Source organism: Pelecanus crispus, chromosome 2 (genome assembly GCF_030463565.1).
Source record: "Pelecanus crispus isolate bPelCri1 chromosome 2, bPelCri1.pri, whole genome shotgun sequence".
Lineage (NCBI taxonomy): Eukaryota > Metazoa > Chordata > Aves > Pelecaniformes > Pelecanidae > Pelecanus > Pelecanus crispus.
Genome location: NC_134644.1, coordinates 176,134,921 through 176,158,539, shown reverse-complemented (window position 1 = coordinate 176,158,539; position 23,619 = coordinate 176,134,921). Strand labels below are relative to the sequence as shown.

Genomic DNA, 23,619 nt, shown 5'->3' with positions numbered 1-23,619 from the left:
TACCTGCACTGGTTTGCTGAGCTTGCAGCTGGTGTCACAAGTGGGTAATCATGAAACCCAAGCTAATGGGAACAAGAAATTCAGAAGCCTAGTTCCATGTGAGAGCATTCTTCCCTGTCATCTCTTCAGACTACAGCACAAACATCAGGGGGGAAAAAAACCCCAAACCATCCCAATTTAGCAATCCTGCCGGATGCCAAGCAGAGGCAGTCTAAGCTGAGGAAAAAAAATCCCAAACAACTAAGTAACTAAACATTACATGCAGCATTTTCTTGATAGCCACTGTCTCTACCTTCTGTCCTGCAAGACACTATAATACAACAGCATGAACTTACAGGCTAATCTGGACTGTTCTAATGCTGCGTGGTTAAGCTTGGTACTAAACTATTACAAGAAAGTTACATGAGATAAAATGCTTCTGAGCTTGAAAACTCCAGCAGCCTCATTCCTTCCACTGTTATGAGTCCCTTCTTTCCTTGTCTTCACCTGGAAAGATGTGCTAGCAAATGAACATCCCCTCCTCACCACAATCACTTAATAAATTAGAGTTACATTGTCAAGGAAGTTACTACTTGGCCAAGACAGCATTTTAGATGGTCTTCCTCCATTAACAGCATGTCCATTTCCTTTTCTATGGCCTTTCAGCTGCTTCTTTCAGCTCGCCCCCTAAAGCAATACTTCCCTTATGTATAAGGAAACAAACCAGTAACAAAACAGAACCGACAGGCTTAGAAAATGGCAAATATGAAAGCTGAGCATATACTGCTAGATGAGACCATAACCATAGATAAAAGCAAAAAGTTGTTTACAACATTTTTTTTCTCCTGAAAACCTTCAAAAAGGTGCCTCCTGTATTTGATTATTAGATACAAAGAAAAGAGAACTGTACCTGAGAAACAATTGGCTTTTAAACACTTTTCCCAGTTATTATGCATGTGCATCTGTGTATGTGTGTATTTTTCTTTCCTGGACTGATACTGAATTTTCTATTATTTATTCTTTCCCTCTGAAAGTGGAATTGTTTTGTCTGCTGAAAATATTCCCTGAGTATAACATAAAGAGACTCTTACTTTATTTCTTTGTTTTAAGTATCTTGGCAATTTAATAATTTTATTTGAAACATACTGTGATAAGGTTGCCTGATACCACATGACTTTGACAAATTGTGCCATAGGAGTCTAATGCTGAACACCTTTCCACTCACTAACCCCGAAGAGTATTGCCTATGGTGCTTATAGCCATCATAAACAAGTTACTTCCTCGCTCCCCTTTGACAGTCAGTGATTATATGGAATTAAATAGTATTTCTATGATCATTTTTTGGTCTTGAAGGTCCCCAGGATTTTGGGCATGAATTTTCCCATCTTCTTGTCTTTGGCATCTGTGTCATATTCCTCTTCACTTTGACTTGTATGTTCATCCTTTTTGCAGAAGACCTCAAATCTACTGTAGACTCGCTTCTCCTTCCGCATACTCTCCATTTTTTTCAGAAGGGTATCTCTATCCTCTGATGGTTGCCGCTGAATATTTCGTTTCTGGCTCCCAAAACTCTCTGACCTGTGGATGTTACAGCTTTTCTCCTTCTCACCTTTCCTTTCCAGGCTTGTAGTTGACTTAGAAAGATCAGGATTACTAGTGGATGGTAGTTGCTTGGCCAGTTCGGCTCTGTTCTTCTGACTGTTTGCAGAGATTTGTTCTAAAATCACCTTGGTATCATCACGGAGGTTGCTGCTGTACAGGATGTTAGCTGTGGATGAAGGAAATCGCCCCTGTGTTGGCTGGCTGCTTTTGGCAGGAAGTGGTGTTGCAAATTTATGGGTTTTTTCTTCCTCCATCATTTCCTGACAGTCCCCTATGGAAGATCGTTTGAGAACCACAGCCTGCTTGTCAGATTTTCCACTCTCAGAAGTGGGTTCCTCCTCCGATTTCTTTTCACCTTTCGGGTTCAAAAGCTGCTTCAGCCGTAGTGACCCTTTTCTTAAAAATTCCATTGGATTTTGTTCTTGTTTTGAACAGTCTTCCTCAGATTTATTGAGAGAGCTGTCAGATCCTTGACTTCTAGATAAGTTTTCAAGAACTGATGTGGAACTTGTCCTAATCTGTGGTTTCTTCAGTTCTGTATTGACTAATTTTTGAGTGTCGTCTTTGAATGTCACTCTTTCCTTCTTGTCTGGAAGAGCCAATTTCTGAGTGTCTCCTACAAATATAAGACTCTCCTTCTCTGGAAGAGCAGGTTTATTCTCTATGGGGTAAAAGCGAGATGATAATTTGTCCACCTTAGTGCTAAAATGTGCTAGGGGATCTTTACTCAATGTCTCAACAAGCTGGGGGGTTGATGAGGCCATTCCAAATGGTCTGTCAGCCTCTCCATGCATTTTGTAAATACTGCAGGAGTCTTTGGAGTCTAGCACCCTACTCTCCAGAATCTTATATTGCACGGATTTGGTACATTTCTTCTCTGTGTTCTGTGATTCTTCCTGTAGATAACTGGAAACAGCTTTGGTATGAGTGACTGTAGCTCGCTCTGTGTCTTTGCCCACAGCTTTGTACTTCTCTAAAAGTTCAGCCACTTTAGATGAGGTGGCTGTCTTTATAGTTTCATTGTCTTTTGTCAACTCACTGGACATTTGTTCTTTTTGGATCATCTGAACCTTTTCTATTGTGGTGTTAGGTTGATCTAACTTGGCAGCACTGAAAATCAGAGAGGACCTGAGTCTTGAGCTTCTCTGGATCAAAGGATTTATTCTGGCCCTAAAAGCATCTTGTTTCATTGTAGGGGTTTCTTCACCAACTCTATCAGGATCTGAAAATTCTTTGGCACTTTCAAGTCCCAGTGACTTGCTATTAAAAGACATGGGGGATTTGAATGCTGGGATGAGGTCAGTAGGGTGCTTTGTGAGGGTATCTCCAAGAACATCATTATATGCCTCTGATTCCATAGGCATTGGAAGACCTTCTTCTGGTTCGGACTGGTATGCACTAAGGTATGAAGAAATCCTCCAGTTACGTAAACCTGTTCTGTTTTCCTGTGTGTTCTTGTCTTCATCTTGGTCCTCATCTTTGTCTTGTAAGAACAGGCGTTGTTCCAGGCTTTGTTTCTGTGTAGGAGAAGTCTGGCAAATAAATTTCTGTCCTATATTCTGCCTTCTTAACATCATTCCCATTGGGCCATTGCCTGCAGGATTCAGCTGATCAGAGCCATGTCTCACTTCCCTGGAAGAATTTGAAGGTACGTAATCCAGCCTTAAGGGGAAACCCTCCTGTGCAAAATTGGATTCAAGTTCAGGGTATCTGGGTCCCTCTCCATAGTCTTCCAGTTCATTGAATCCTGGCCTACCACCTCGGATTCTCTCAAAGAGTCCCTGAGGTCTGCCAGCAAGATGGGGATGTTCAAACTGGTACTGGTAGAACTGATCCTTCTGAAAATGACTAGACTGAATTTTAAATTCATCCATATTGTTCATGAACATCTGCCTGGCATACTGTTTAGAAGAAGCAAAATTTTCAAATGTTCCTTCTGCAAAACTGTGTCTCTTAAAAGCATCCAACTCCAACTGCTTGGAACGGAGAAAACCCCTGACAGGGTCCATCTGAGCATTCTCCATTTCTACCTTTTTATACATTCGCATGGCTGACCCCTCCACAGTATGGCGCAACATGTCATCCCGCCTGAAATTTGACAGGAAGTACCTGTCTGGATCAACTCTGTCCATAAAGGAGGGAAAAAGATTGTCATCCCTCTGGAACATCAGGGGTGCTTTTTTTGGAAAGAAAGGCATGTTATTGCCAAAGGGAGTCATGGCAAATGTGTTCTCTGCCTTTGCCAAGACATTGGCTGGAGGAACAAGAGGTTCTGACTGTGCAAACAAAATTCGGAATTCTTCGTCAAAGCTGGCCACCAGCTCCCCCTGGAAGATGTGTGCAATGCTTCTGTGAATCTTCTCAAAAGACCACATAAAACTACAAGGAGAAATAGAAGTAATGATAGTGTATTAGCATCAAGTAACTCGATTGCACCACTTTATATGAAACTGTTTGCTTGCCTGAAGAAAATTCTCCTGATATTATTTACTGCTCAGGCAGCCATTCATTACACACTGTTGTTTGCAAGCCTCATAGTTATGAATTGATTTGGCATCACATCTTTGCAGAGGATTTTACAAGGCAATAAATGATTTCTGTTCTAAAAAAGCCAGTCAGCAGTAACAACAGCAAGAGCGCGAGCTGATGATAATCCTTATATGAAGTAGATGTTCCTGCAATTACTTTGGGTTGCAATTGGTTTTTATAACAAAAATGTTGTGCCCATCTTTAAAAAGAGCAAAAGGATCAACTAGGGAACTACAGCAAGTCAGCCTTACATCAGTCTGAGGGAAAACTGTGGAGCAAATCTTCCTGGAAGCCATTTCCAGGCACACAAATAACAGAAAGACAACTGGAATCAGACAACAGGGATTTCCCAAGGGCAAACCATGCCTGACACAATCTGATTGCCTTCTACAAAAAGAAGGCTGGCTGTGTGTACAAGGGGACAGCAGAAGATGAGTTTTTTCTTGACTTAGCAAGCGTTTCCACATGGCCTTTACATAAGTATCTGCATTGGGTTTGTGTGGCAAGGTTTTGGTAGCAGGGGGGCTACAGGGGTGGCTTCTGTGAGAAGCTGCCAGAAGCTTCCCCTATGTCCGATAGAGCCAATGCCAGCCGGCTCCAAGACGGACCCGCCGCTGGCCAGGGCCAAGCCAATCAGCGACAGTGGTAGCACCTCTGTGATAACATATTTAAGAAGGGGGGAAAAACAAAAAAAACAGCGTCGGGGGGGACCCCACGCTGGAGCAGGGGAAGAGTGTGAGGAGTCCTCCCCTGAGGAGGAAGGAGCGGCAGAGATGACATGTGATGAGCTGACTGCAGCCCCCATTCCCCGTCCCCCTGCACCGCTTGAGGGGAGGAGGTAGAGAAAAATCAGGAGTGAAGTTGAGCTCAGGAATAAGGGAGGGGTGGGGGGAAGGTGTTTTAAGGTTTGGTTTTGTTTTTCATTACCCTGCTCAGTTTTGATTGGCAATAAATTAAACTAATTTTCCCCAAGTTGGGTCTGTTTTACCAGTGATGGTAACTGTTGAGTGATGTCCCTGTCCTTATCTTGACCTATGAGCTTTTTCGTTATAGTTTCTCTCCCCTGTCCAGTTGAGAAGGGGAGTGAGAGAGCGGCTTTGGTGGGCGCTTGGCATCCAGCCAGGGTCAACCCACCACAGCATCTTTGTAGCCAAATTGGAACACTGTGGACCGAGTGTGCCACACAGTAAATGGGAAATTGGTTGGACTGTTAGGCTTAACAAGTGGTGGTCAGTGATTTGAAGTCTTTCTGGTGGACAGTCATAAGTGGTGTTCCTCAGGGGTCAGGGCTTGGGGAAATAGTCTTTAACATTGTCATTAATGACCTGGACAACAGGAGAGTGTGCACCCTCAGCAAGCTTGGAGATGACACAAGAATGGGGGGGATGGTGCAGTTGAGGTGCCAGTCAGGGGGACCTCAACAGGCTGGGGAAATGTGCTGACAGGAACCTCATGAAATTCAGCGAAGGCAAATGCAGAATCTTGCACCTGGGATGGAACAACCCCATCTACCAATACAGGCTGAGGATGACTACCTAGAAAGCAGGTTGGCTGAAAATGACTTGGGGGTTCTGGCAGGCAACAAGATGAAAAAAGGCAGCAGTACCTTTGCAGCGATGGTGGCTCAAACACATACAGGGATGCAGTAGTGAAAGTGCAGCCAACAGGTCGATGGAATCGATTATTCCCCCCCTAGTCAGCACTTGTGACGCTGTATCTGGAGTACTGAGTCCAGTTTTCACAGAATGGTTGAGGATGGAAGGGACCTCTGGCAGTCATCTGGTCCAATGCCCCCTGCTCAAGCAAGGCGACCTAGAGCCAGTTGCCCAGGACAGAGACTCCACAAGGTCCCTGGGCAACCTATTCCAGCGTTCAGTTAACCTCACAGTAAAAAAGTGTTTCCTTATGTTCATGGAACTTCCTGTGTTTCAGTTTGTGCCCATTGCCGCTGGTCCTGTGTCCTGGTTTTGGCTGGGATAGAGTTAATTTTTTTCCTAGTAGCTGGCATAGTGCTGTGTTTTGGATTTAGTATAAGAATGTTGATAACACGCTGATGGTTTAGTTGTTGCTAGGTAGTGCTTACACTAATCAAGGACTTTTTCAGCCTCCCATGCTCTGCCAGGGGCACAAGAAGCTGGGACGGGGCACAGCCAAGATAGTTTACCCAAACTGCCCCAAGGGCCATCCCATACCATACGGCATCATGCTCAGTATAGAAACTGGGGGGGGGGGGGTTTGGCCAGGGGGCAGCAATTGCTGCTCGGGGACTGTCTGGGTATCGGTCAGTGGATGGTGAGTGGTTGCATCACTCGTTTTTTTCCTGGGTTTTCTTTCTCTCTCTCTCATTGTTCTCCTTTACTACTACCACTACCACTACTACTATTATTATTATAATAATATTTCAAATATTAAACTGTTCTTACCTCAACCCACGAGTTTTCTTACTTTTGCTCTTCCAAGCCTCTCCCCGTCCCACTGTGGGGGGGAGTGTGAGCAAGCAGCTGTGTGGTGCTTGGTTGCCAACAGGGGCTAAACCACAATAGTCCTTTTTGGAGCCCAGCGTGGGGCTTGAACCCATGATCCTGGGATTAAGAGTCTGAGATAATAACCAATTAACCAGAGCTTATTGAGGAATTTGAATCTGTTAATAGTTGTGGGTCACGATATTGATTCATCTGTTCTCGATCTTATTTTATCTGATCTGTACCACATTCCTTTTTTTCCTGTACATGTTAAAGAATGGTGTTGATTTTTGCAGTTTGCTGTGCTCTGCAGTGATTAGTGATGTTTTGCCTGGGAGATTTGTTATTAAAACACTGACCTTGAGTTTTTATCTGCTGTTTAAGTTTTGTACTGAAATCATTAATGTAGTTTGGGTACCACCTTGTGGAGACAATTAGCAATTATACTGCTTCTGAGATGTTCTTCATGGAGGAAATACAGAATGGCACCTTTGCTACCTTCTATGATGTTTCCTCCTTCATTACAATAGCTTTTCAGTATTTTGAACATACTTGGACAGTTAGGCTACTTCTGTTGGTATTTTATTTATATAGATTTATTATTGGTATCTAGTGGTATTACAATACTAAACCATCAGCGTGTTATCAGCATTCTTCTCATACTAAATCCAAAACACAGCACTATGCCAGCTACTAGGAAGAAAATTCACTCTGTCCCAGCCAAAACCAGGACATCCTGCACTGGGCACCACTGAAAAGAGCCTGGATCCATCCATCCTCTTTGCACCCTCCCTTCAGGTATCGATATATATTAATAAAATCCCTCCAAGCCATCTCTTCTCTAGGCTAAACAGTCCCAGCTCTCTCAACCTTTCCTCATGTATGAGGTGCTCCGGTCCCTCCACCATCCTTGTGGCCCTTCACTGGACTCTCTCCAGTACGTCCATGTCTTTCTTGTACTGGACACAGTACTCCAGGTGTGGCCTTACCACTGCTGAATAAAGGGGAAGGATCACCTCCCTCAACCTGCTGGTGATGCTTTGCCTAATGCAGCCCAGGATAAAATTTGCCGCCTTTGCGGGAAGGGCACATTGCTGGCTTGTGTTCAGCTTGGTGTCCACCAGGACCCTCAGATCCTTTTCTGCCAAGCTGCTTTCCAACTCGGTGGCCCCTGGCATATACTGGTTCATGGTTTCACCATTTTAGGCTTCCCAGTACAAGAAAGCTGTTGACAAAGTGGAGGAAGTTTAGCAGAGGGTTACTAAGAGGGCTAGCAGGATAGAGTATATTAGGTGCAAGGCAAGGCTGCAAGAGCTGGGCTTGTTCAGCCTGAAGAAAAGTATGCTAAGGGTGGTGGGAGTGGGGGCAATAAGCTGATTGCGGTCCTCAACTATGTAAAGGGTGATTCTAAGGAAAACGGAGCCAGCCTTTTCCCAGAGGTACGCTGCAGGATACAAGGCAACAGATACAATTGTAGCAAGAGAAGTATCAGTGAGCTATAAAGAAAAAAAATTCTTCACAATGAGGCTAATCAAACATTGGAGCAGCTGCCCAGGGAAGCTGAGGAGTGTGTATCCCTGGAGATATTCAAAGTCCAACTGGACATGGCCCTAAGCAACCTTACGTAACTTTGAAGATGGCTTTGAGCAGGGATGTTGGACAGCTACCAGTAAACTGTACATGAGTACTTTCAGACTGAGCTCCAAAAAGTTTCCAGTATCAGCATAAGAAAGGTTTATGTTTGCCTTCCTATATGATGTTATTTGAGGGAGTTTTTGAGGCTGCAGTGGGAGAGGCGATATTGACAGACTGGAGTAGATTTTGGTTATGAGCAAGGATGTAAGATATGCTTCGGTCTACCAATAGAAAATGGGATACAATAACATACACCCCTTGATTGAGATACTCAGGCTTAACATGGGTATAGTATAGGTAGTAACAATAAAGGCATGGGTAATTCCATACAAGTAACTTGCTCTTGAAACGTAAAGGCCTACTCCTTGGTCTCTTTTAACTATTCTGCTTTGAAGGGAGTTGTTGGATTAGGGTTGGGCAGTGGTGCCCAGTGACAGGACCAGAGGCAATGGGCACAAACTGAAATGCAGGAGGTTTTGTTTCCACCTAAGGAAACACTTTTTACTGTGCAGATGACTGAGCACTGGACTAGGCTGCCCTGGGACCGTGTGGAGTCTCCCTCAGAGAGATTAAAAAACTGTCTGGACACAATCCTGGGCAACTGGCTCTAGACGGCCCTGCTTGAGTGGGGGGGTGGACCAGATGACTGCCAGAGGTCCCTTTCAACCTCAACCATTCTACGATTCTGTGCAGGAAGGAGGAAGGCGTTCAGCGTTCTGGCATTTGTCTTCCCAAGTCAAACTCTGCTTTACTGGAAATGGCTAGATATCTGCCGGCCGATGGGAAGTAGTGAATGGATTCTTTATTTTGCTTTGCTCGCATGAGCAGCTTTCCTTTAAATTATTAAACTGTTGTTATCTCAACCACAAGTTTTCTCACGTTTGCCCTTCCGATTGTCTCCTACACCCTGCTGGGAGTAGTGAGCAAACATCTGTGTGGGGCTCAGCTGCCTACTGGGGTTAACCCACAACACCTTATAATTACTGTATCTTTTTTACAGATCGTTTACACTCCTGATGTGAAGGAAGCTTGGCTTCAGGTGTTTGGGCTTGAGGGCTTGTTTATTTGGTGTATCTACTTCAGTTGCAAAATGGTGTATTTTTCCTGAAAATTGCTGCTCAGCATCCTTCAGTGAGAAAAACTTTTGTCACTGATGTTCATTTGGAAGTGCCAAAGCACTGCTTTACCAGTTAACCAGCCTCTTTCTCACTGAAACTGGGACATGTAACATTGCAGGGCTTCTCACCTGTAGTTGCCACTCAGCACCACCATGCAGTCCACCAAGAGGAATTTCTCTTTCACGTGGCCTTTGAAGGACATCCCTGTGCGGCAGTAGTAGGTTGGGCCAGAAACTGTCCTCACCCTTAGGAACTGCAAACCAGACAAGGCACTGACTCAGTTGGAAGCTGTTACTTCCCTCCCCCTGCCCCTTCTTCTTCCCCTTGCTCTTTTAACTTCCATCCTGCCACCATGTTTATACTTCAGCTCTAGTGATTCTGTTTGCATACACAATGGATAGATAAACATGTTTATTAGTGTGTCCTCAGCCTTGAGCCCTGTATTGTTGTGCCAGCTCTCCTAGCTTTTTTCATACTCATCTTTCACTAGGCTCTGGCCCGTTTTCCCCTTTCTCAGGTTTTTACTGTCATAACAGCCCTCTGTGTCCCAGGACATATTCCCCCCCGGATGGGAATTAGGGGCAGGGCAGGTCTTTGGTTTGCTCACCTCCACATAGTTGAGATTGACTCTGCATTTAGCAGCTGTATCAAGGAAAAGTTGAGAGTTCATTTCATCCAGCAAAATGTACACAGGCACTCTGCGAGCAGCAGCATCCAACACCTCAAACAGCAGATCCACATCAGTGAAAATGTCCATCACTATGGCTACCACCTAGGAAAAGAATGCAAGACAGACATCAGCAATCTGTGCCTGCTTATGCCCTGACTGATCACGTTCCCCAGCACCTCACATTCCAAAGCTGCACTGCTGCACTGTCTCCATTTCAACTTCCTTTTTAAACAGGAACCTTCCTATTTAAAGGTTCCTTTAAACACTCTGGGCCCTAGAACTGGAACAGGTTGCAAGAAAGGTTGTGGAGTCTCCGTCCTTGGAGATACTCAAGGACATGTCCTAAATAACCCTCTCTAATCGACCCTGCTTTGAGCACAAGGGCTAGACTATACTGTCTCCAGAGGTCCTGTTCAACCTCAACTATTCTGTGATTCTGTCAACTCTTTGTATATTTTAGCATGGCCTTACACACTTTTCCATGAGAGCAGAGAGCAGAGGCTAGCTTAGATGCAGTAAATGGTAGTTTTAGAATCATCCTTCCCCTCTGCCAGGTCCTGGGAGCAAAGTTAAGGGAGTTGGCAGAATACATTCTGATTCATCTTTTGTACACATACAATTTTATCTCTTCACTGTCTCACCTGTTGAGCTGCTCGAATCATTCTGCGAGCCTCCTCCTTAATGCTAGGATTGTCCGGGGGTGGTGGTTGCACAAGAGTTGTCACCTCTGTTCCCCTGAACCCAAAGACCATTGGCCAGCCCAGGTCAAGCTCAGGAACAGCAAGGTCTGAGTTCATGGGCCAGTAAGTCCCAGAGGATCCATCCATGTCATTGTCACCTGCAGTGTCTGTGCTACCTTCCTGATTGGCGTACTGGGGTTTCTGGAGATTCTGTATGATGTGATCCACTTCTGAGTTGCAAAGAAAATCAGGGGCTGCTTCCTCTGCCAGGAAGCGTTGATAACTTTCTTTGCCCTCTTCAGTAAGCACATCCAGAGCTAAGCGGTAATACTCCTTGTAATGGGGGGGAAGATAGTTAGGGTCAAGGGGATTGTCCCCCTGTGAGGAGCTTTGAGATCGACGAGCCATGAGGGGAGGGAGAGCTGTAAGAAAAGAATAACCAACAATGAGAGCAGTTTCACTCCAGTGACACATCCATCCTCATAAACGGTGAGAGTTAGGGGTTCATGATGGCAAAATCAAAACGAAAGAGATTCAAAGCGCACAGAGAAATGTTGGAGAAAGTTCATTCCAAATGGATGGGTAACCTTAAATTAGGCAAAGGCGGTAATCATTTAAGCATTACTTTAACACAGTTAAATGTTTTGGGGCAAAATAAAGGCAAAATCAAATTGGGCAGCACTGTGATGAACAAGGATGATGCATCTAACAGACTGACCAACTTTCTTTTTTAGGCTGCTGATTGCTAAGCTTAAATTTGTCTTTTGTTTTAAAGCTACCCCCCCCCCCCCAAGAACAATGCTGCTGGTTATTATCTGGACTCCATTAAAACTCATTTCCAAATGCTACAAAAATTATTTACTGTAATATGGCACTAAACCAAAAAGCACATGCATGTATACAAATGCACCCTCTGAGTCCTTATAAATTGAGTTTTATAATCAACTCAGCATATGAATAGAAACAGGGTATGAGTGGAATACAGGCAAGTATAAGGGTATCCTGCTGTTGTACCATGGTCAGAAGTCAGACAAGTCTTCATGAGATCCATGAAGAAATAAAAAACAAGGGACATGACTGCTGCTTCAATCTCTTGATGTTGGGAAAAATCTGAGCTGAAGGGGCTCATATTCAATATTTGAGAATTGTCTGTAGGGAACCTATTATTTGAGACTAAGGACAAATTTGATTTTAACCAATTTTTGGAAGAAAAGCTTGTCGTGCCACAAATACAACTCAATAAATAATATCCTACTGATCTGCAAAGAACTCCAGAGCACTTTGGCTTCTGACTCTGTCAGTGCTCAGACATACTTTTCCTGGGGCCCCAGCACTGACATGCCAACAGAGGCTTCCTCATAATCAAAAAAAGAGTGTGGCTGTCCTTGACCACTCATACAAAGTTACATTAATAGGAAGTGTGAGTAGAGAGGGTGAAAGTGGCTGCTATTGTCATTGCCATCCAACATTTCTGCTCCCAAAATGGAAGGGATTGCCTTGGATGTGCGAGGAAGAAGAAAAGACTTCAGGCCCATACTATCACTCTCGTTAATAGCTGTAAGTATAAAGCTAGAATAGTTTCAAGATAAAGCCTGAGTGGACTTTCTTATCTGACTACCTGCATAGCACAGATCAGTGCTATGTTACTCCTGCCACAAACTCCCATAAGTTACTCCTGCTTCAAACTATAACTCCTAGTAGAGCTGCATGATACAACAGGAAAAAATGTGGTCTTAATATAAAGACAGCAACTGAATCTAACAGGTCTCTATGTGAAGTATTGCAATAGATAATCATCTTTATAGTCTACACAAGTAATCCTATTTGTAGTCTGAATTGTCTAGATTTATCTTCCCACTCTAATTCTCATTCTATCTTTTTTCTCTTAAAATAAAAGCAGTCCATTATATACCTCCGTTTTGGTGTGCTCAAGTCACCTATGTACCTCTTACCTATTTTAGTAGTCTCTTTAGCCTTTTGTTTTAAGGAAATGCTCCCAGAGTTCCATTCATTCTTGGATATGAGACCAACATATTCAGATATAACTCATAAAGGTGATGAATGGTCATGCAGACAGCAAACTGCTCATAATGCTAGCTTGCTCAGAACAGTAATGATGAGAGCCAACTACAAAAACAAAAAATGAAGAAGCAAAAGAACCTTATCGTACTGACTGGACAGTCAAAATGGCAGAATGAATATAATGTTGTTAAATATAAAGTGGTGAAACAACCTTAATTTTATATTTTATTGATTAATGTAATTATGTCAATACTGTTATAAATCAGGAAGGAGAAGATGGACCTTTAAAAGAAAAGTGTCAGCTAATGCTAAGCATTATTAGGTAAGGAATAGAGAAAATAGCACCACTACACAGATTCAGAGGGAACTCACAACCTGAATGTGTTGTGAATAGTGAAGTCCCATTCGTCACATCTTGAAAAAGCCTATTACAAATCTGAACTATGACTCTTCAGTCTAGAGAAGACATCTACAAAATACGACCAGGGACAGCTGTCCATTTTCTCTTCCAGTACAAGAACTAAAAGGGCATAAAATTGAACTACCAGGTAGTAGGTTCAAACTGAACACCAGGAAACACTTTTTCTCAGTTGTACTTACTCTGCAGAACTCCTTCCCACGGGATGTTTTAGGATGGTTAGAGAAAGTATGTACAAACAGGACACGCACGCAATACTTTGTCAGAACATCTTCCACCATCCCGCAATTTGTGGCTGGAAAGGTAGGTCAGGAATCATAGGGGGAAGGCTAAGTGGGGTAGTTTTTACAATAAGAGGAGTCACTTTAGTTCCCTAAGTATTTGTGGTAGTCAATATATTCATGAATAAGCAGGAAAAATAGTACCAGTGAAGAAATAAATTTGATGCAAAAGCAAAATGATCCTCGTGGTTTTCTTTAAGCCACTGGCCACAGGGAGAAAACAAATATGGAGCTGGAGGGACTCCTGGTATGACTGAATATAGTGATCACAGGTGAGGTGGGACAGACGGTCCCAGGAGATTAACTGGTCTGTGCGGGATGTGCAGAAGGGTACCCGTGCTTCTCCTGTAACAGAGGGGCGTCTGCGCTGAACTGCGCTGCCAGAGTGAAAATTCCCTCTCGGGAGGGCGTTGCCTCCTCCCGTGTGTTGGAGGGTGTCATTTCGCTGTGTGTGCACCAAGGAGTGTCGGCCTCAGCTGTGAAGCACTGGGTGACTGCTCTGGGCTCTGCGCGGGCTGGGCCAGGGCGCGGCGTGGCCAGAGGGCAGGCAGGGAGCAGGTTCATCAGCACCCAGCCTGGGACATTTTGGGCCATCAAGCCTTCACGCCGCTCAGCCCAGACTATCTCCCACCTACAGCCGTGCTGAGGCGTCCCCGGCCTCCGAAGAATCAGCAAAGAGATCCCAGGGAACCAGAGGGAAGCAGGGCCGGGTGCGCTCAGCCACCCTGCGAGCACCTGGATCGGCCAGGCCCGGGCGGGGCGGCCTGGTCTCCAGACGTCACCTGTACCTGCGAAAACAGGTCCCGAGGGCCGCAGCCAACACCTGAACTGGATTCCACCAAACACTGGAGCACCAACAGACCTCTGGCTGACTAATAAGGCTGGAAAATCTGCACCGTCACCCTCTTTGGCTCACAAGGAGAGAACTAAGGAGGGAGATGCTGTGTCTTATTTCAGCCAGCTCCTTCTTAGAAGTAAATGCTGAGAAAGCACCACCAAATCCCGCTTGGAAAGAACCTGCAACCTGCTGAGTGTGCCATTCCTGTGTTTGCCCAGGCAAGGTTCTAGTCATTAAGCCTCCCCACTTCCTTCAGGTGCTTTTAATTTCTTCCAAAATAGATGCACAAATCTGAGAACTGTGAAATAAAACCCAGAAATTATGTTTCTGCCACCATAAGCCTAAGTAACACATGACCTGCAAGGATATAAGGACACGTCCCTAACAAGTGGGCACAATAAATTTAGCTACAGTAAGTGTGCTTGACCACCACACTATTCCCAAGGAAAGGCAGGAAAACTTTAAAAAAAGTATACTTTTCCCCCCAAGAAGACCCTAGATTACCCGGAGCCTAAGTGTGAGGAAATTCTAGAGTTTGCTCACTTTTAAAGTATAGCTGTCATGTACTTTAATACCCCTGAATAGATCCTCATTTTTATTTTAGAAATGAAGTTCAGGAAGATTCTGAAGATTTCATACTTCTGTCTGGATTATGTGACAACTTGTTCGTAGCAGCAGTTGTAACTCTGAGTGGGCAGCCTGCTATGCCTGCATAGATGAACTCTACAGTGTGTTCACAAATGTTCAGTGCCCCCAGGTAGTGCCAGGGTAGTAGCACCAGTGCTACACAGAAAGTCTGTGTGCATGCAATGAGGCGGATACACTCAGCACGCTTACCATAGCTGCATGGATAGCATAGGCAAGCAAGAGCAGCAGTTTCAACGACCTACACACACTGCACTCACTGTGTATGCACTCGAGTATGATCTCTTTGTAGAATCCTTGATAGAAGTAGATCAATTCTGGTTTGCAACAGCTTAAGTGATAACTAAGCAGGACTTTAATTTTAAAAATATCTTAAATACTCTGCAACTTCTTCCAGAGAGTGAAAGCATTTGACAGTTCTTGGGAATTATCTGGAATGCATTCAAACAGACATGGTCCTGTTTGCACTTGTGATGCATCTGCTGGTATGTCAGAAGTGGAAAAAGCATCTGCACCTTATGTTTGTGCAAGATGGGAAGCTGATGGTCTAGTGATACAGACTTAGAGTCTGGGGAATAAAAACAATTTCAAGAGTGACTGGTTGTGTCTACATCTGCAAGGAAAGATTACCACAGCCTCTGGATCCAAATGAGAGTTGAAGAGGTTGAAGTTTCTGCATATAAGGAGAAAAAGCTTGAGCAAATCAAGGTCTCTTTTGTTACCTGGTACCTGTTACCTGAAATAAGTATCTGTTACTTCAAACACATGGGCAGCAGAGGACACTATATGGGCAGGGGTTTGTTTATGGAAGCAGAGAGGTGTGCTACAATGTTCAGTTTTATTCCATATGGCAGTTTTCCTTAAAGCTTTCTAGTTAGTAGCTATTAGCATTTATGCAGCTAGAAAAAAAAAATTAAATAATAGGTAAGGTGATGTGATGTGTTTTGTGTATTTTCTTCATGCTGCAGAATTTAGTATCTTCATCAATGACGTGGAGAGTGGCATTGAGTGCACCAGCAGCAAGTTTGCAGATGTTGAACCTCATGAAGTTCAATAAGGCCAAGTGCAAGGTCCTGCACCTGGGTGGGGGCAACCCCCAGTATCAGTACAGACTGAGGGAGGAATGGATTGAGAGCAGCTCTGTGGAGAGGGACTTGGGCTACTCGTGGATGAGAAGCTGGACATGAGTCAGTAACGTGTGCTTGCAGCCCAGAAGGCCAACCATATCCTGGGCTGCATCGAAAGAAGCGTGGCCAGCAGGTCGAGGGAGGTGATTCTCCCCCTTTACTCTGCTCTCATGTGACCCCACCTGGAGTACTGCATCCAGCTCTGGGGTCCCCAGTACAAGAAAGACATGGACCTGTTAGGGCGGGTCCAGAGGAATGACATGAAAATGGTCCAAGGGCTGGAATACGTCTGCTATGAATAACGGCTGAGAGAGTTGGGGTTGTTCAGCCTGGAGAAGAGAAGGCTTGGGAAGGCCTTTCAATACTTAACTAATACTTTGGCTAATTTGATATCCTTCTATGATAAGGTGACTCACCTAGTGGATGAGGGGAAGGCAGTGGATGTAGTTTTTCTGGATTTTAGTATGGCTTTTGATACTGTCCCTCACAGCATCCTTCTGGACAAGTTCTCCAGCTGTGGGATAAGCAAGTACATGGTACACTGGGTGAAGAACTGGCTGGACGGCAGGTCTCAAAGGGTCTCAGTGAATGTGGCTACATCTGGCTGGCGACCAGTCACCAGCAGTGTTCCTCAGGGTTCAATTCTAGGGCCAGTTCTGTTCAGTATTTTTATCAACGGTCTAGATGCAGGAGTTGAATGCACCATTAGCAAGTTTGCTGAGGATACCAAACTGGGAGGTTCTGTTGACTCTCTCAAGGGACGTGAGGCCTTGCAGAGCAATCTAGATAGACTGGAACATTGGGCAATCATCAATGACGACATTTTACAAGAGCAAATGCAGATTCTGCACCCAGAACAGAGTAACTCTGGACACAAATATAAACTGGGAGAGGAGTGGCTGGAGAGCAGCCCTGCAGAAAGGGATCTGGAGATGCTGGTCAACAGCAGGCTCAACAGGAGCCAGCAGTGTGCCCTGGCACCCAAGAGGGCAAACCACATCCCGGGGTGCATCAAATACAGTATAACCAGCTGGTCAAAAGAGGTGATTATCCCGCTGTATTTCCATTGGTGCGGCCTCACCTTGAGTACCGTGTACAGTGCTGGGCCCCATCATTTAAGAAGGATGTTAAAGTACTTGATTGGGTCCAGAGGAGGGCAACAAAGCTGGTGACGGGGCTGGAAGACATGTCCTGTGAGGAGCTGCTAAGGACTCTGGGTTTGTCTGTTTTGGAGAAAAGGAGGCTGAAGGGTGACCCCATTGCTCTCTGCAGCTTCCTGAGGAGGGGACGTGGAGAGGGAGGTGCTGATCTCTTCTCCCTGGGATCCAGGAACAGGACGCCTGGGAATGGTTCAAAGCTTCATCAGGGGAGGTTCAGACCTGATATTAGGAAGCACTTCTTTACCAAGAGGGTGGTCAAACAGTAGAACAGGCTTCCTAGAGAAGTGGTTGATGCCCCACGCGTGTCAGTGTTTAAGAGGCATTTGGACAATGCCCTTAATAATACACTTTAACTTCTGGTCAGTCCTGAAGCAGTCAGGCAGTTGGACTAGGTGATTGTTGTAGGCCCCTTCCAACTGAGCTATGCTATGCTATGCTATTCTCTTCTATTCTCTTCTATTCTACTTAAAGGGGTGTGGGAAAATAACGGAAGATTGGCGAGGAGGATAAACACACTCAAATGACTTGCAGCTGGGGTGTTGAAAAACACATATATCATACTAATCGTTGTTCAGCCTTGTGCGTTGGACAAGTAGAACTTCTGTGTTAAGATAACATAGGCTTGTGATAGACTTAGAGGCACCCTATCGAACATGGTTGAGATTCCTGCCCTGCTGTGGGAAAGATCAAAGCAGTGGTAAACCATGCCTGCGCAAATCCCTGACAAACAGGCGAAAACAGGAGGTTTGGTGATCCTCTAGCATGGACCAAGCTCCATGGTGCCTACCTCCCCTCTTGTGTGCCTCTGCCCAGGTGCTGCTTCAGGGATCCCTCGTCTGGTGAGGTAATGAAAATAAATTTACTCTGCATTTCATTCATGGTTTTGTGGTTGTTCCTGCGTCCTGCCTGTGCTGGCTCACACAAGGGGGCTTATAAGAAAGACAGGGAGAGACTTTTTACCAAGGCCTGTAGTGACAGGACAAGGGGCAACAGTTTTAAACTGAAAGAAGGTGGGTTTAGATTGGACATAAGGAAGAAATTCTTCATGATAAAGGTAATGATACACTGGAACAGATTTCCCAGAGAAGTTGTGGATGCCCTGTCATTGGAAGTGTTCAAGGTCAGGCTGGGCGGGGCTTTGAGCAACCTCATCTAGTGAAAGATGCCCCTGCCTTTTGGCAGGAGGGTTGGACTAGATGACCTTTGAAGGTCCCTTCCAACACAAACCATTCTATAATTCTATTAATTGGCTGACATGCTTTAATTCCCTGATCTGCAATAAGAACTATACTAGGTTGATGAATTCTCAGCTTGTATGAAGAATGCTGGGGGTTTTTTATATATATATATATATATATTAAAAAAATATATATACAATTGATATGGTGTATTTGCATTACACCATTTGTAAGCCCTAAAAAGTATGGGTAATTTCTGTGAAGAAATATCTCAGGAACACTTAGCATTGGCATCATTGCAATAATCTCCCTCTAGCTTCTCATGTGCTGCTATCTACAATGAATATATTCTATGCTTTGCATGACAAGAGATACACAAAATGATTGATACTCTTCCAGTAGTCTTCCAAACTACTTCCCTGCTGATTTATGCAGAAGGGGAGAAGTTAATTGGAACCTCAAAGGTTATTATCTTTCAACACTATGGTAAGCATGACCTGGTCTTCAGTCAATGAATAAATAAAACACTACAAAAGTGATCTAGGTAGCTCCTGGGCAGAAACTCTGCTAGGAATGCTAATTCACTATGAGGAAGCAGAGTCACCTTAGCTTTTGGATTCCATGCAGTTACAGTCTTTGCAAGTACACTCCTGCTACTGTCCATCTTGTGGAATTCACCTAGATTCTGCATTTACTTAATGGTTTGGTTGTTGGTGGGTTTTTTTTGTTTTTTGGTTTTTTTTTCTAAGTTACAACTTCTGGGAATAGCAATCTGCAACTGGCAGAACTCTGAGATACTGGTTCAAATTTGATGTTGTTAAGCTGCCAACTGCAAGGCTGTGTCTCTACTTCTAGGTCAAATAATCCACTATTTGAGAAGTAATTCCCCTACAAATTAGCTGAAAATTGTAACATACCATTTATGGCTACTATTTGTTTGCCATAGTGAGGTTTCTAACACAAAATTGTTTTTTTAAACTACTGTCTCTTTACATCTATGTTAACTAGTTTTGATCCATTCAAAATATGTCAGTTACCATCACAGTGCAATGCTGGATTTTGTGGAGTACCAATTCACATGCCTTAGAGAAGATGAGATATATTACTGAGTATGCAGTGTTGCCTTGTTATTGTTTGACTCTAGAACTGTGTATTCTGTTTATTTTTTAGGGCATTCAGGATGTATAATGACAGGAAGGGCAGCTGAGCAGAAGTACTTTCTCATTCTCTCTTAAACCTTTGGCAGTTGTCATGTAGATGTGGCACTTCAGGACATGGTTTAGTAGGCATGGTGGTGTTTGGTTGACAGTTGGACTGATGATCTTAGACATCTTTTCCAACCTTAATGATTCTATTCTAGTTTTACTTTCATTAAAAAATAATCCAGCCAGCAAGCCAGGAAACATGAAATTACACCACCCTTAATTGGTTTAGTGGTGGACTTGGTAGTGTAGGTTAATGGTTGGACTTGATGATCTTAAAGGTCTTTTCCAACCTAAACGATTCTATGATTCTGTGTAGGAGGCCTGGAAGAGCAAAATGAAGGAAGTATTTGGCAGAAGCAGCAAAATTTGGGTGAGAGCTCTGTGAAATGCATAGCCCATGTGCGCTCTTACTTCCTTAGAACTGACTGTCAAAGGCTCTCATTGAAGTAACACAGCAATTCTTTGCTTTTATGCCTTGCTTCCTTTAACAGGAATTCACTGAACACCGTCAGATTTCCTCAATCCAGAGTAACAGAAGATTAGGGCACACATCATTTATTAGTATTCTTGTATGATGGCTGCATTTTCCAAGATTATGGTGGCATCTAAAACAAAAGAGGAACTCCAAGAAGGGGTTGCCTCCTTGCTTGAACTTCACCTGCAAATCTATTTTCTGCAGTGTCATTCACCCCAGAAAAAGACAGACGTCATATTTTTGGAAATCTGAACCACTATAACTGTCAAAGAAACTAAGTCACAAACTGAAAATATACCAAATATATATGGAATTCTGTAACTACTGGTTAATAGATAATTTTACTTATTTATATGCTTATTTTATTTAATTAGGAATTTCATTTTACTTTAATTGCTCGTCACAGTTTACCAATTTTTATGATACAAGCTATGGGGCATCTAGTGAAAAATGAAGATGCTAGAAAGAATGATGTGTGGCACCTCCGTATTGCCCTTGAGAGTCTTTATAAAGGGTAAAGATATTCTGTAGTCCAGTTATAGTTCAGGAACTGAACTGTATATGGTTACAGGAGGAGATCACATAAATCCAGTATCTACAACTGTGAACAGCTGTGTGACATATGATCAGTCCAAAAGGAACCACTGAACATCCCTCCTTCCATTTACATGACAAGTACTGAAAGGAGTAAGACCCTAAAGACCCTTTGTACAAAAGCCCCAGAGCCCTAAACCCTACAGTGTACTACCAGAAGGGAACAGGGAAGCTCAAGCACACCACCAATGTCCTTCACACCTTCAGCAGCTGCAACTTTTTCAGGAAAAGCACCCCAGGAAGGGTACTGCCCCTACATTGTACAAGAAAGGAAAGGACTCCTATTATATCCTGTCAATATGACCTGGGAAAAAATTCCAGCAATTGTTTTAAACTTGATTTTATGAGCAGAATACACAAATATGGGACCTGAGAAGTTCTTTAAGACCACTAAGCATACTGGCATGTGCCACTACTTATCCTGCTGTCCAGTCCCTGTTGTTTTAAAGGAAAAAAATTCCAGAAGCCAAATTAGGTACCAAGGGGAAAAATTCTAACTTCTTCCCAGCACCTAGCCCTTAAGCCTTGGGTAAATTAAATATAAATAAAGTGCAAACAAACTGTAACCAGGGGAGCAATTCAGGTGTCTACACACAGGTGTTTAATGTCACTTGGGATGCCCTAAGGTATCTTGCCTGGCCTCCAGCTGCTGGTTGAGAAGGGTGTGAGTCTCTTGTAGGGCTTGTACCACATCTGCTGTGTTTTAGATACCCTAAGGCACCTAAAATGACACCAAACACCTAAGTTTAGGAACCAGGATTGCTCCTCAAGGGTCAGATTCATTAACTACATGCAGGTGTATAATATGCCTACATGCAAGCTAATTGCCCTGTGTTCCCCTTTATAGTTGATGGAGAATAGGTGAGTAAAATCAAAGGGGTATGGGATGAGATTAATCTTCTAATATAGGTGCTTACATTTGGCCAAGTCTTCTCTTAATCTTTCACCCAGAGGCATTAACAAATCAATCTTCCAAAGCTTCAGTGCTTGGTCTTCAATTTTTTTAACTCCAAGATTACCTTTATCCTGTCATACAACCCATTCTACCAAGATCCAGCTTGAAACTTTCAATACGTTATACCAAAACCTGCCTAGGAGATGGGTGGTTCCAGAATTTCAGTCTTTAAATGGCTAATAGAGTAAGGAAATTGGAGCAGGTTTGTTTTTTTTTTTACTTTTTCAGTTGTACTTTCAAACATAACTTCTACAGTAGGACAGATCAGTCTCACCCAACTTCAGGCATCTTCATTGCAGAACATCTCCATGAATGTCTGATGTCCGTATTACTATTATCAACCACCAAAATCAAGTCAACACAGTGAAGTGAGTGTCTCACACTAAAGTAGACACCCATATCAGGGCTGATGAATCCCACCATTACTGTACAACATTTTGTGAGCCATCAAATTGTACTAACAGTTCCTTTGTGTTCTGATCCAGGTCCATTTTAAAATACAGCCAGCACAGCTGAACACAATATTCTGATGGTTCTCTTACCAATGCTGTATTTGAGACAAAACTGCCTCCCTAATCCTGCTTGTACATCCGTGGCATTGCACTTCATCTCGTTGGCTACTCTGATACCTACTAGTTTTTGCAATGGTTGTTGGGATACAGTCTCCTTTTTATATGTATGAAATGGATTCTTAGTTAGTACGTGTAATAACTAATTGTGATGCATCAGTTTATCAAGTGATCCAAGGTGCTCTGTATACCTGCTCTATCTTCTATTTTTATTGACTTTCCCAATAAACAAGTACCTAAAAGCTTTATCACAATTGTTTTTACTTCATTGATCAAAATATTAGAGATACTTTATATTTATATATTTTATATATATATTATATATATAAAAACACTGAGCTTTGTGCAAATCTGTTAAAAACAAACCTATCCAATGATGACTATTTTTGAAACAAAACTTCTTAATAAAGTGCCTATTTTAATTTTGAACTCTCTGTTGTCCAGTGTATATCACAACTGCTTTTTAAAAGATTAAGAGTACATGAAGGGGGACTATTAAATCATCTGCTGTAATATTGCAAACCATTAGCTTAGCACTATATATTGCAAGTCAGTGAATATCTGGCTTGCATATTGCAACTCAGCATTTCACTATCCCATTCTACCTGTACCTGTGGTCAGCTGGGTCCAAGGAAGATGAAAAGCCCTAAATACATTTATCCAGTTGTGCAATGAGGAAAACTACTTCCTGACTCCTTCAGAGAAGTCCTACAATATGAGACTTGATTATCATTGCTATTTTAATGTATAGATGGAAGAGCAGTAGCCATGATTAGCATGCAGCGCACAGTCCTACTCTACAAAAGTCCTGACTGATAGAGCAGAGAAAAGCAGAGTGGAGTAGAGTAGAAAAGTGCAGATACAAAGGGCAAAAAAGAGCCAAGCAATCTTTCAGCCTGAACACGCTAGTCACTTGTACACACAGGCGATAACATTCCTCCCAGTAACTATATTTAAATATATATATTAGAATGCTTTTTTTAAAAAAATACCAGATAGCTGTGAGTCAACTATTTTCTTAGCAGGCTACTTCAGTGTTCATTTACTTTTATTGCAGTGCAAATGCATCTTATTTCATGAAGTAATCTTTAACTTCAGATTTTAACTGCATTATAATGCCTCTATTTGCACAATTGAAAAATTACCTAATACCAGATATTTTGTCTGTTCAAGTGCAGTGTAAATCACTTCTCAGCTTTCTCCATGATAAATTGAACAGACTTTCTGTTGGTAGGGCTTGTCTCCTGTCCCTGTACAATGTTTGTGACTTTTCCTTAAGAATTCTCTGAATTTTCTCTGGTAATTTAATTCATCTTCACATCACTCAATCTTCAATTCTATAACTGCAACCTTCATTCTGGATTTCAGTATATCGTTTTATATCTGACTATATTAAAATACATTTCATCAGATTGTAGAGTTGTGGTTTTTACTGTTATTTACTGTTATTTAGTAAATAGGATATTTATAAATATGA

General features: G+C 43.0%; 1 protein-coding gene across 1 annotated transcript in view; it reads right to left on the bottom strand.

Moving 5' to 3' along the window:
• Positions 1-1,313: 1,313 nt before the first annotated feature.
• The window catches only part of FAM83H (family with sequence similarity 83 member H), a 34,764-nt gene continuing 12,458 nt past the window's right edge, over positions 1,314-23,619 (bottom strand). The window contains exons 2-5 of the mRNA XM_075706301.1: positions 10,637-11,097; positions 9,933-10,097; positions 9,454-9,578; positions 1,314-3,960 (exon numbers count right to left, since the gene is read on the bottom strand). Coding sequence (XP_075562416.1) covers positions 1,314-3,960; positions 9,454-9,578; positions 9,933-10,097; positions 10,637-11,083 — 3,384 coding nt within the window. The 5' untranslated portion in view covers positions 11,084-11,097. The remainder of the gene's footprint in view (positions 3,961-9,453; positions 9,579-9,932; positions 10,098-10,636; positions 11,098-23,619) is intronic.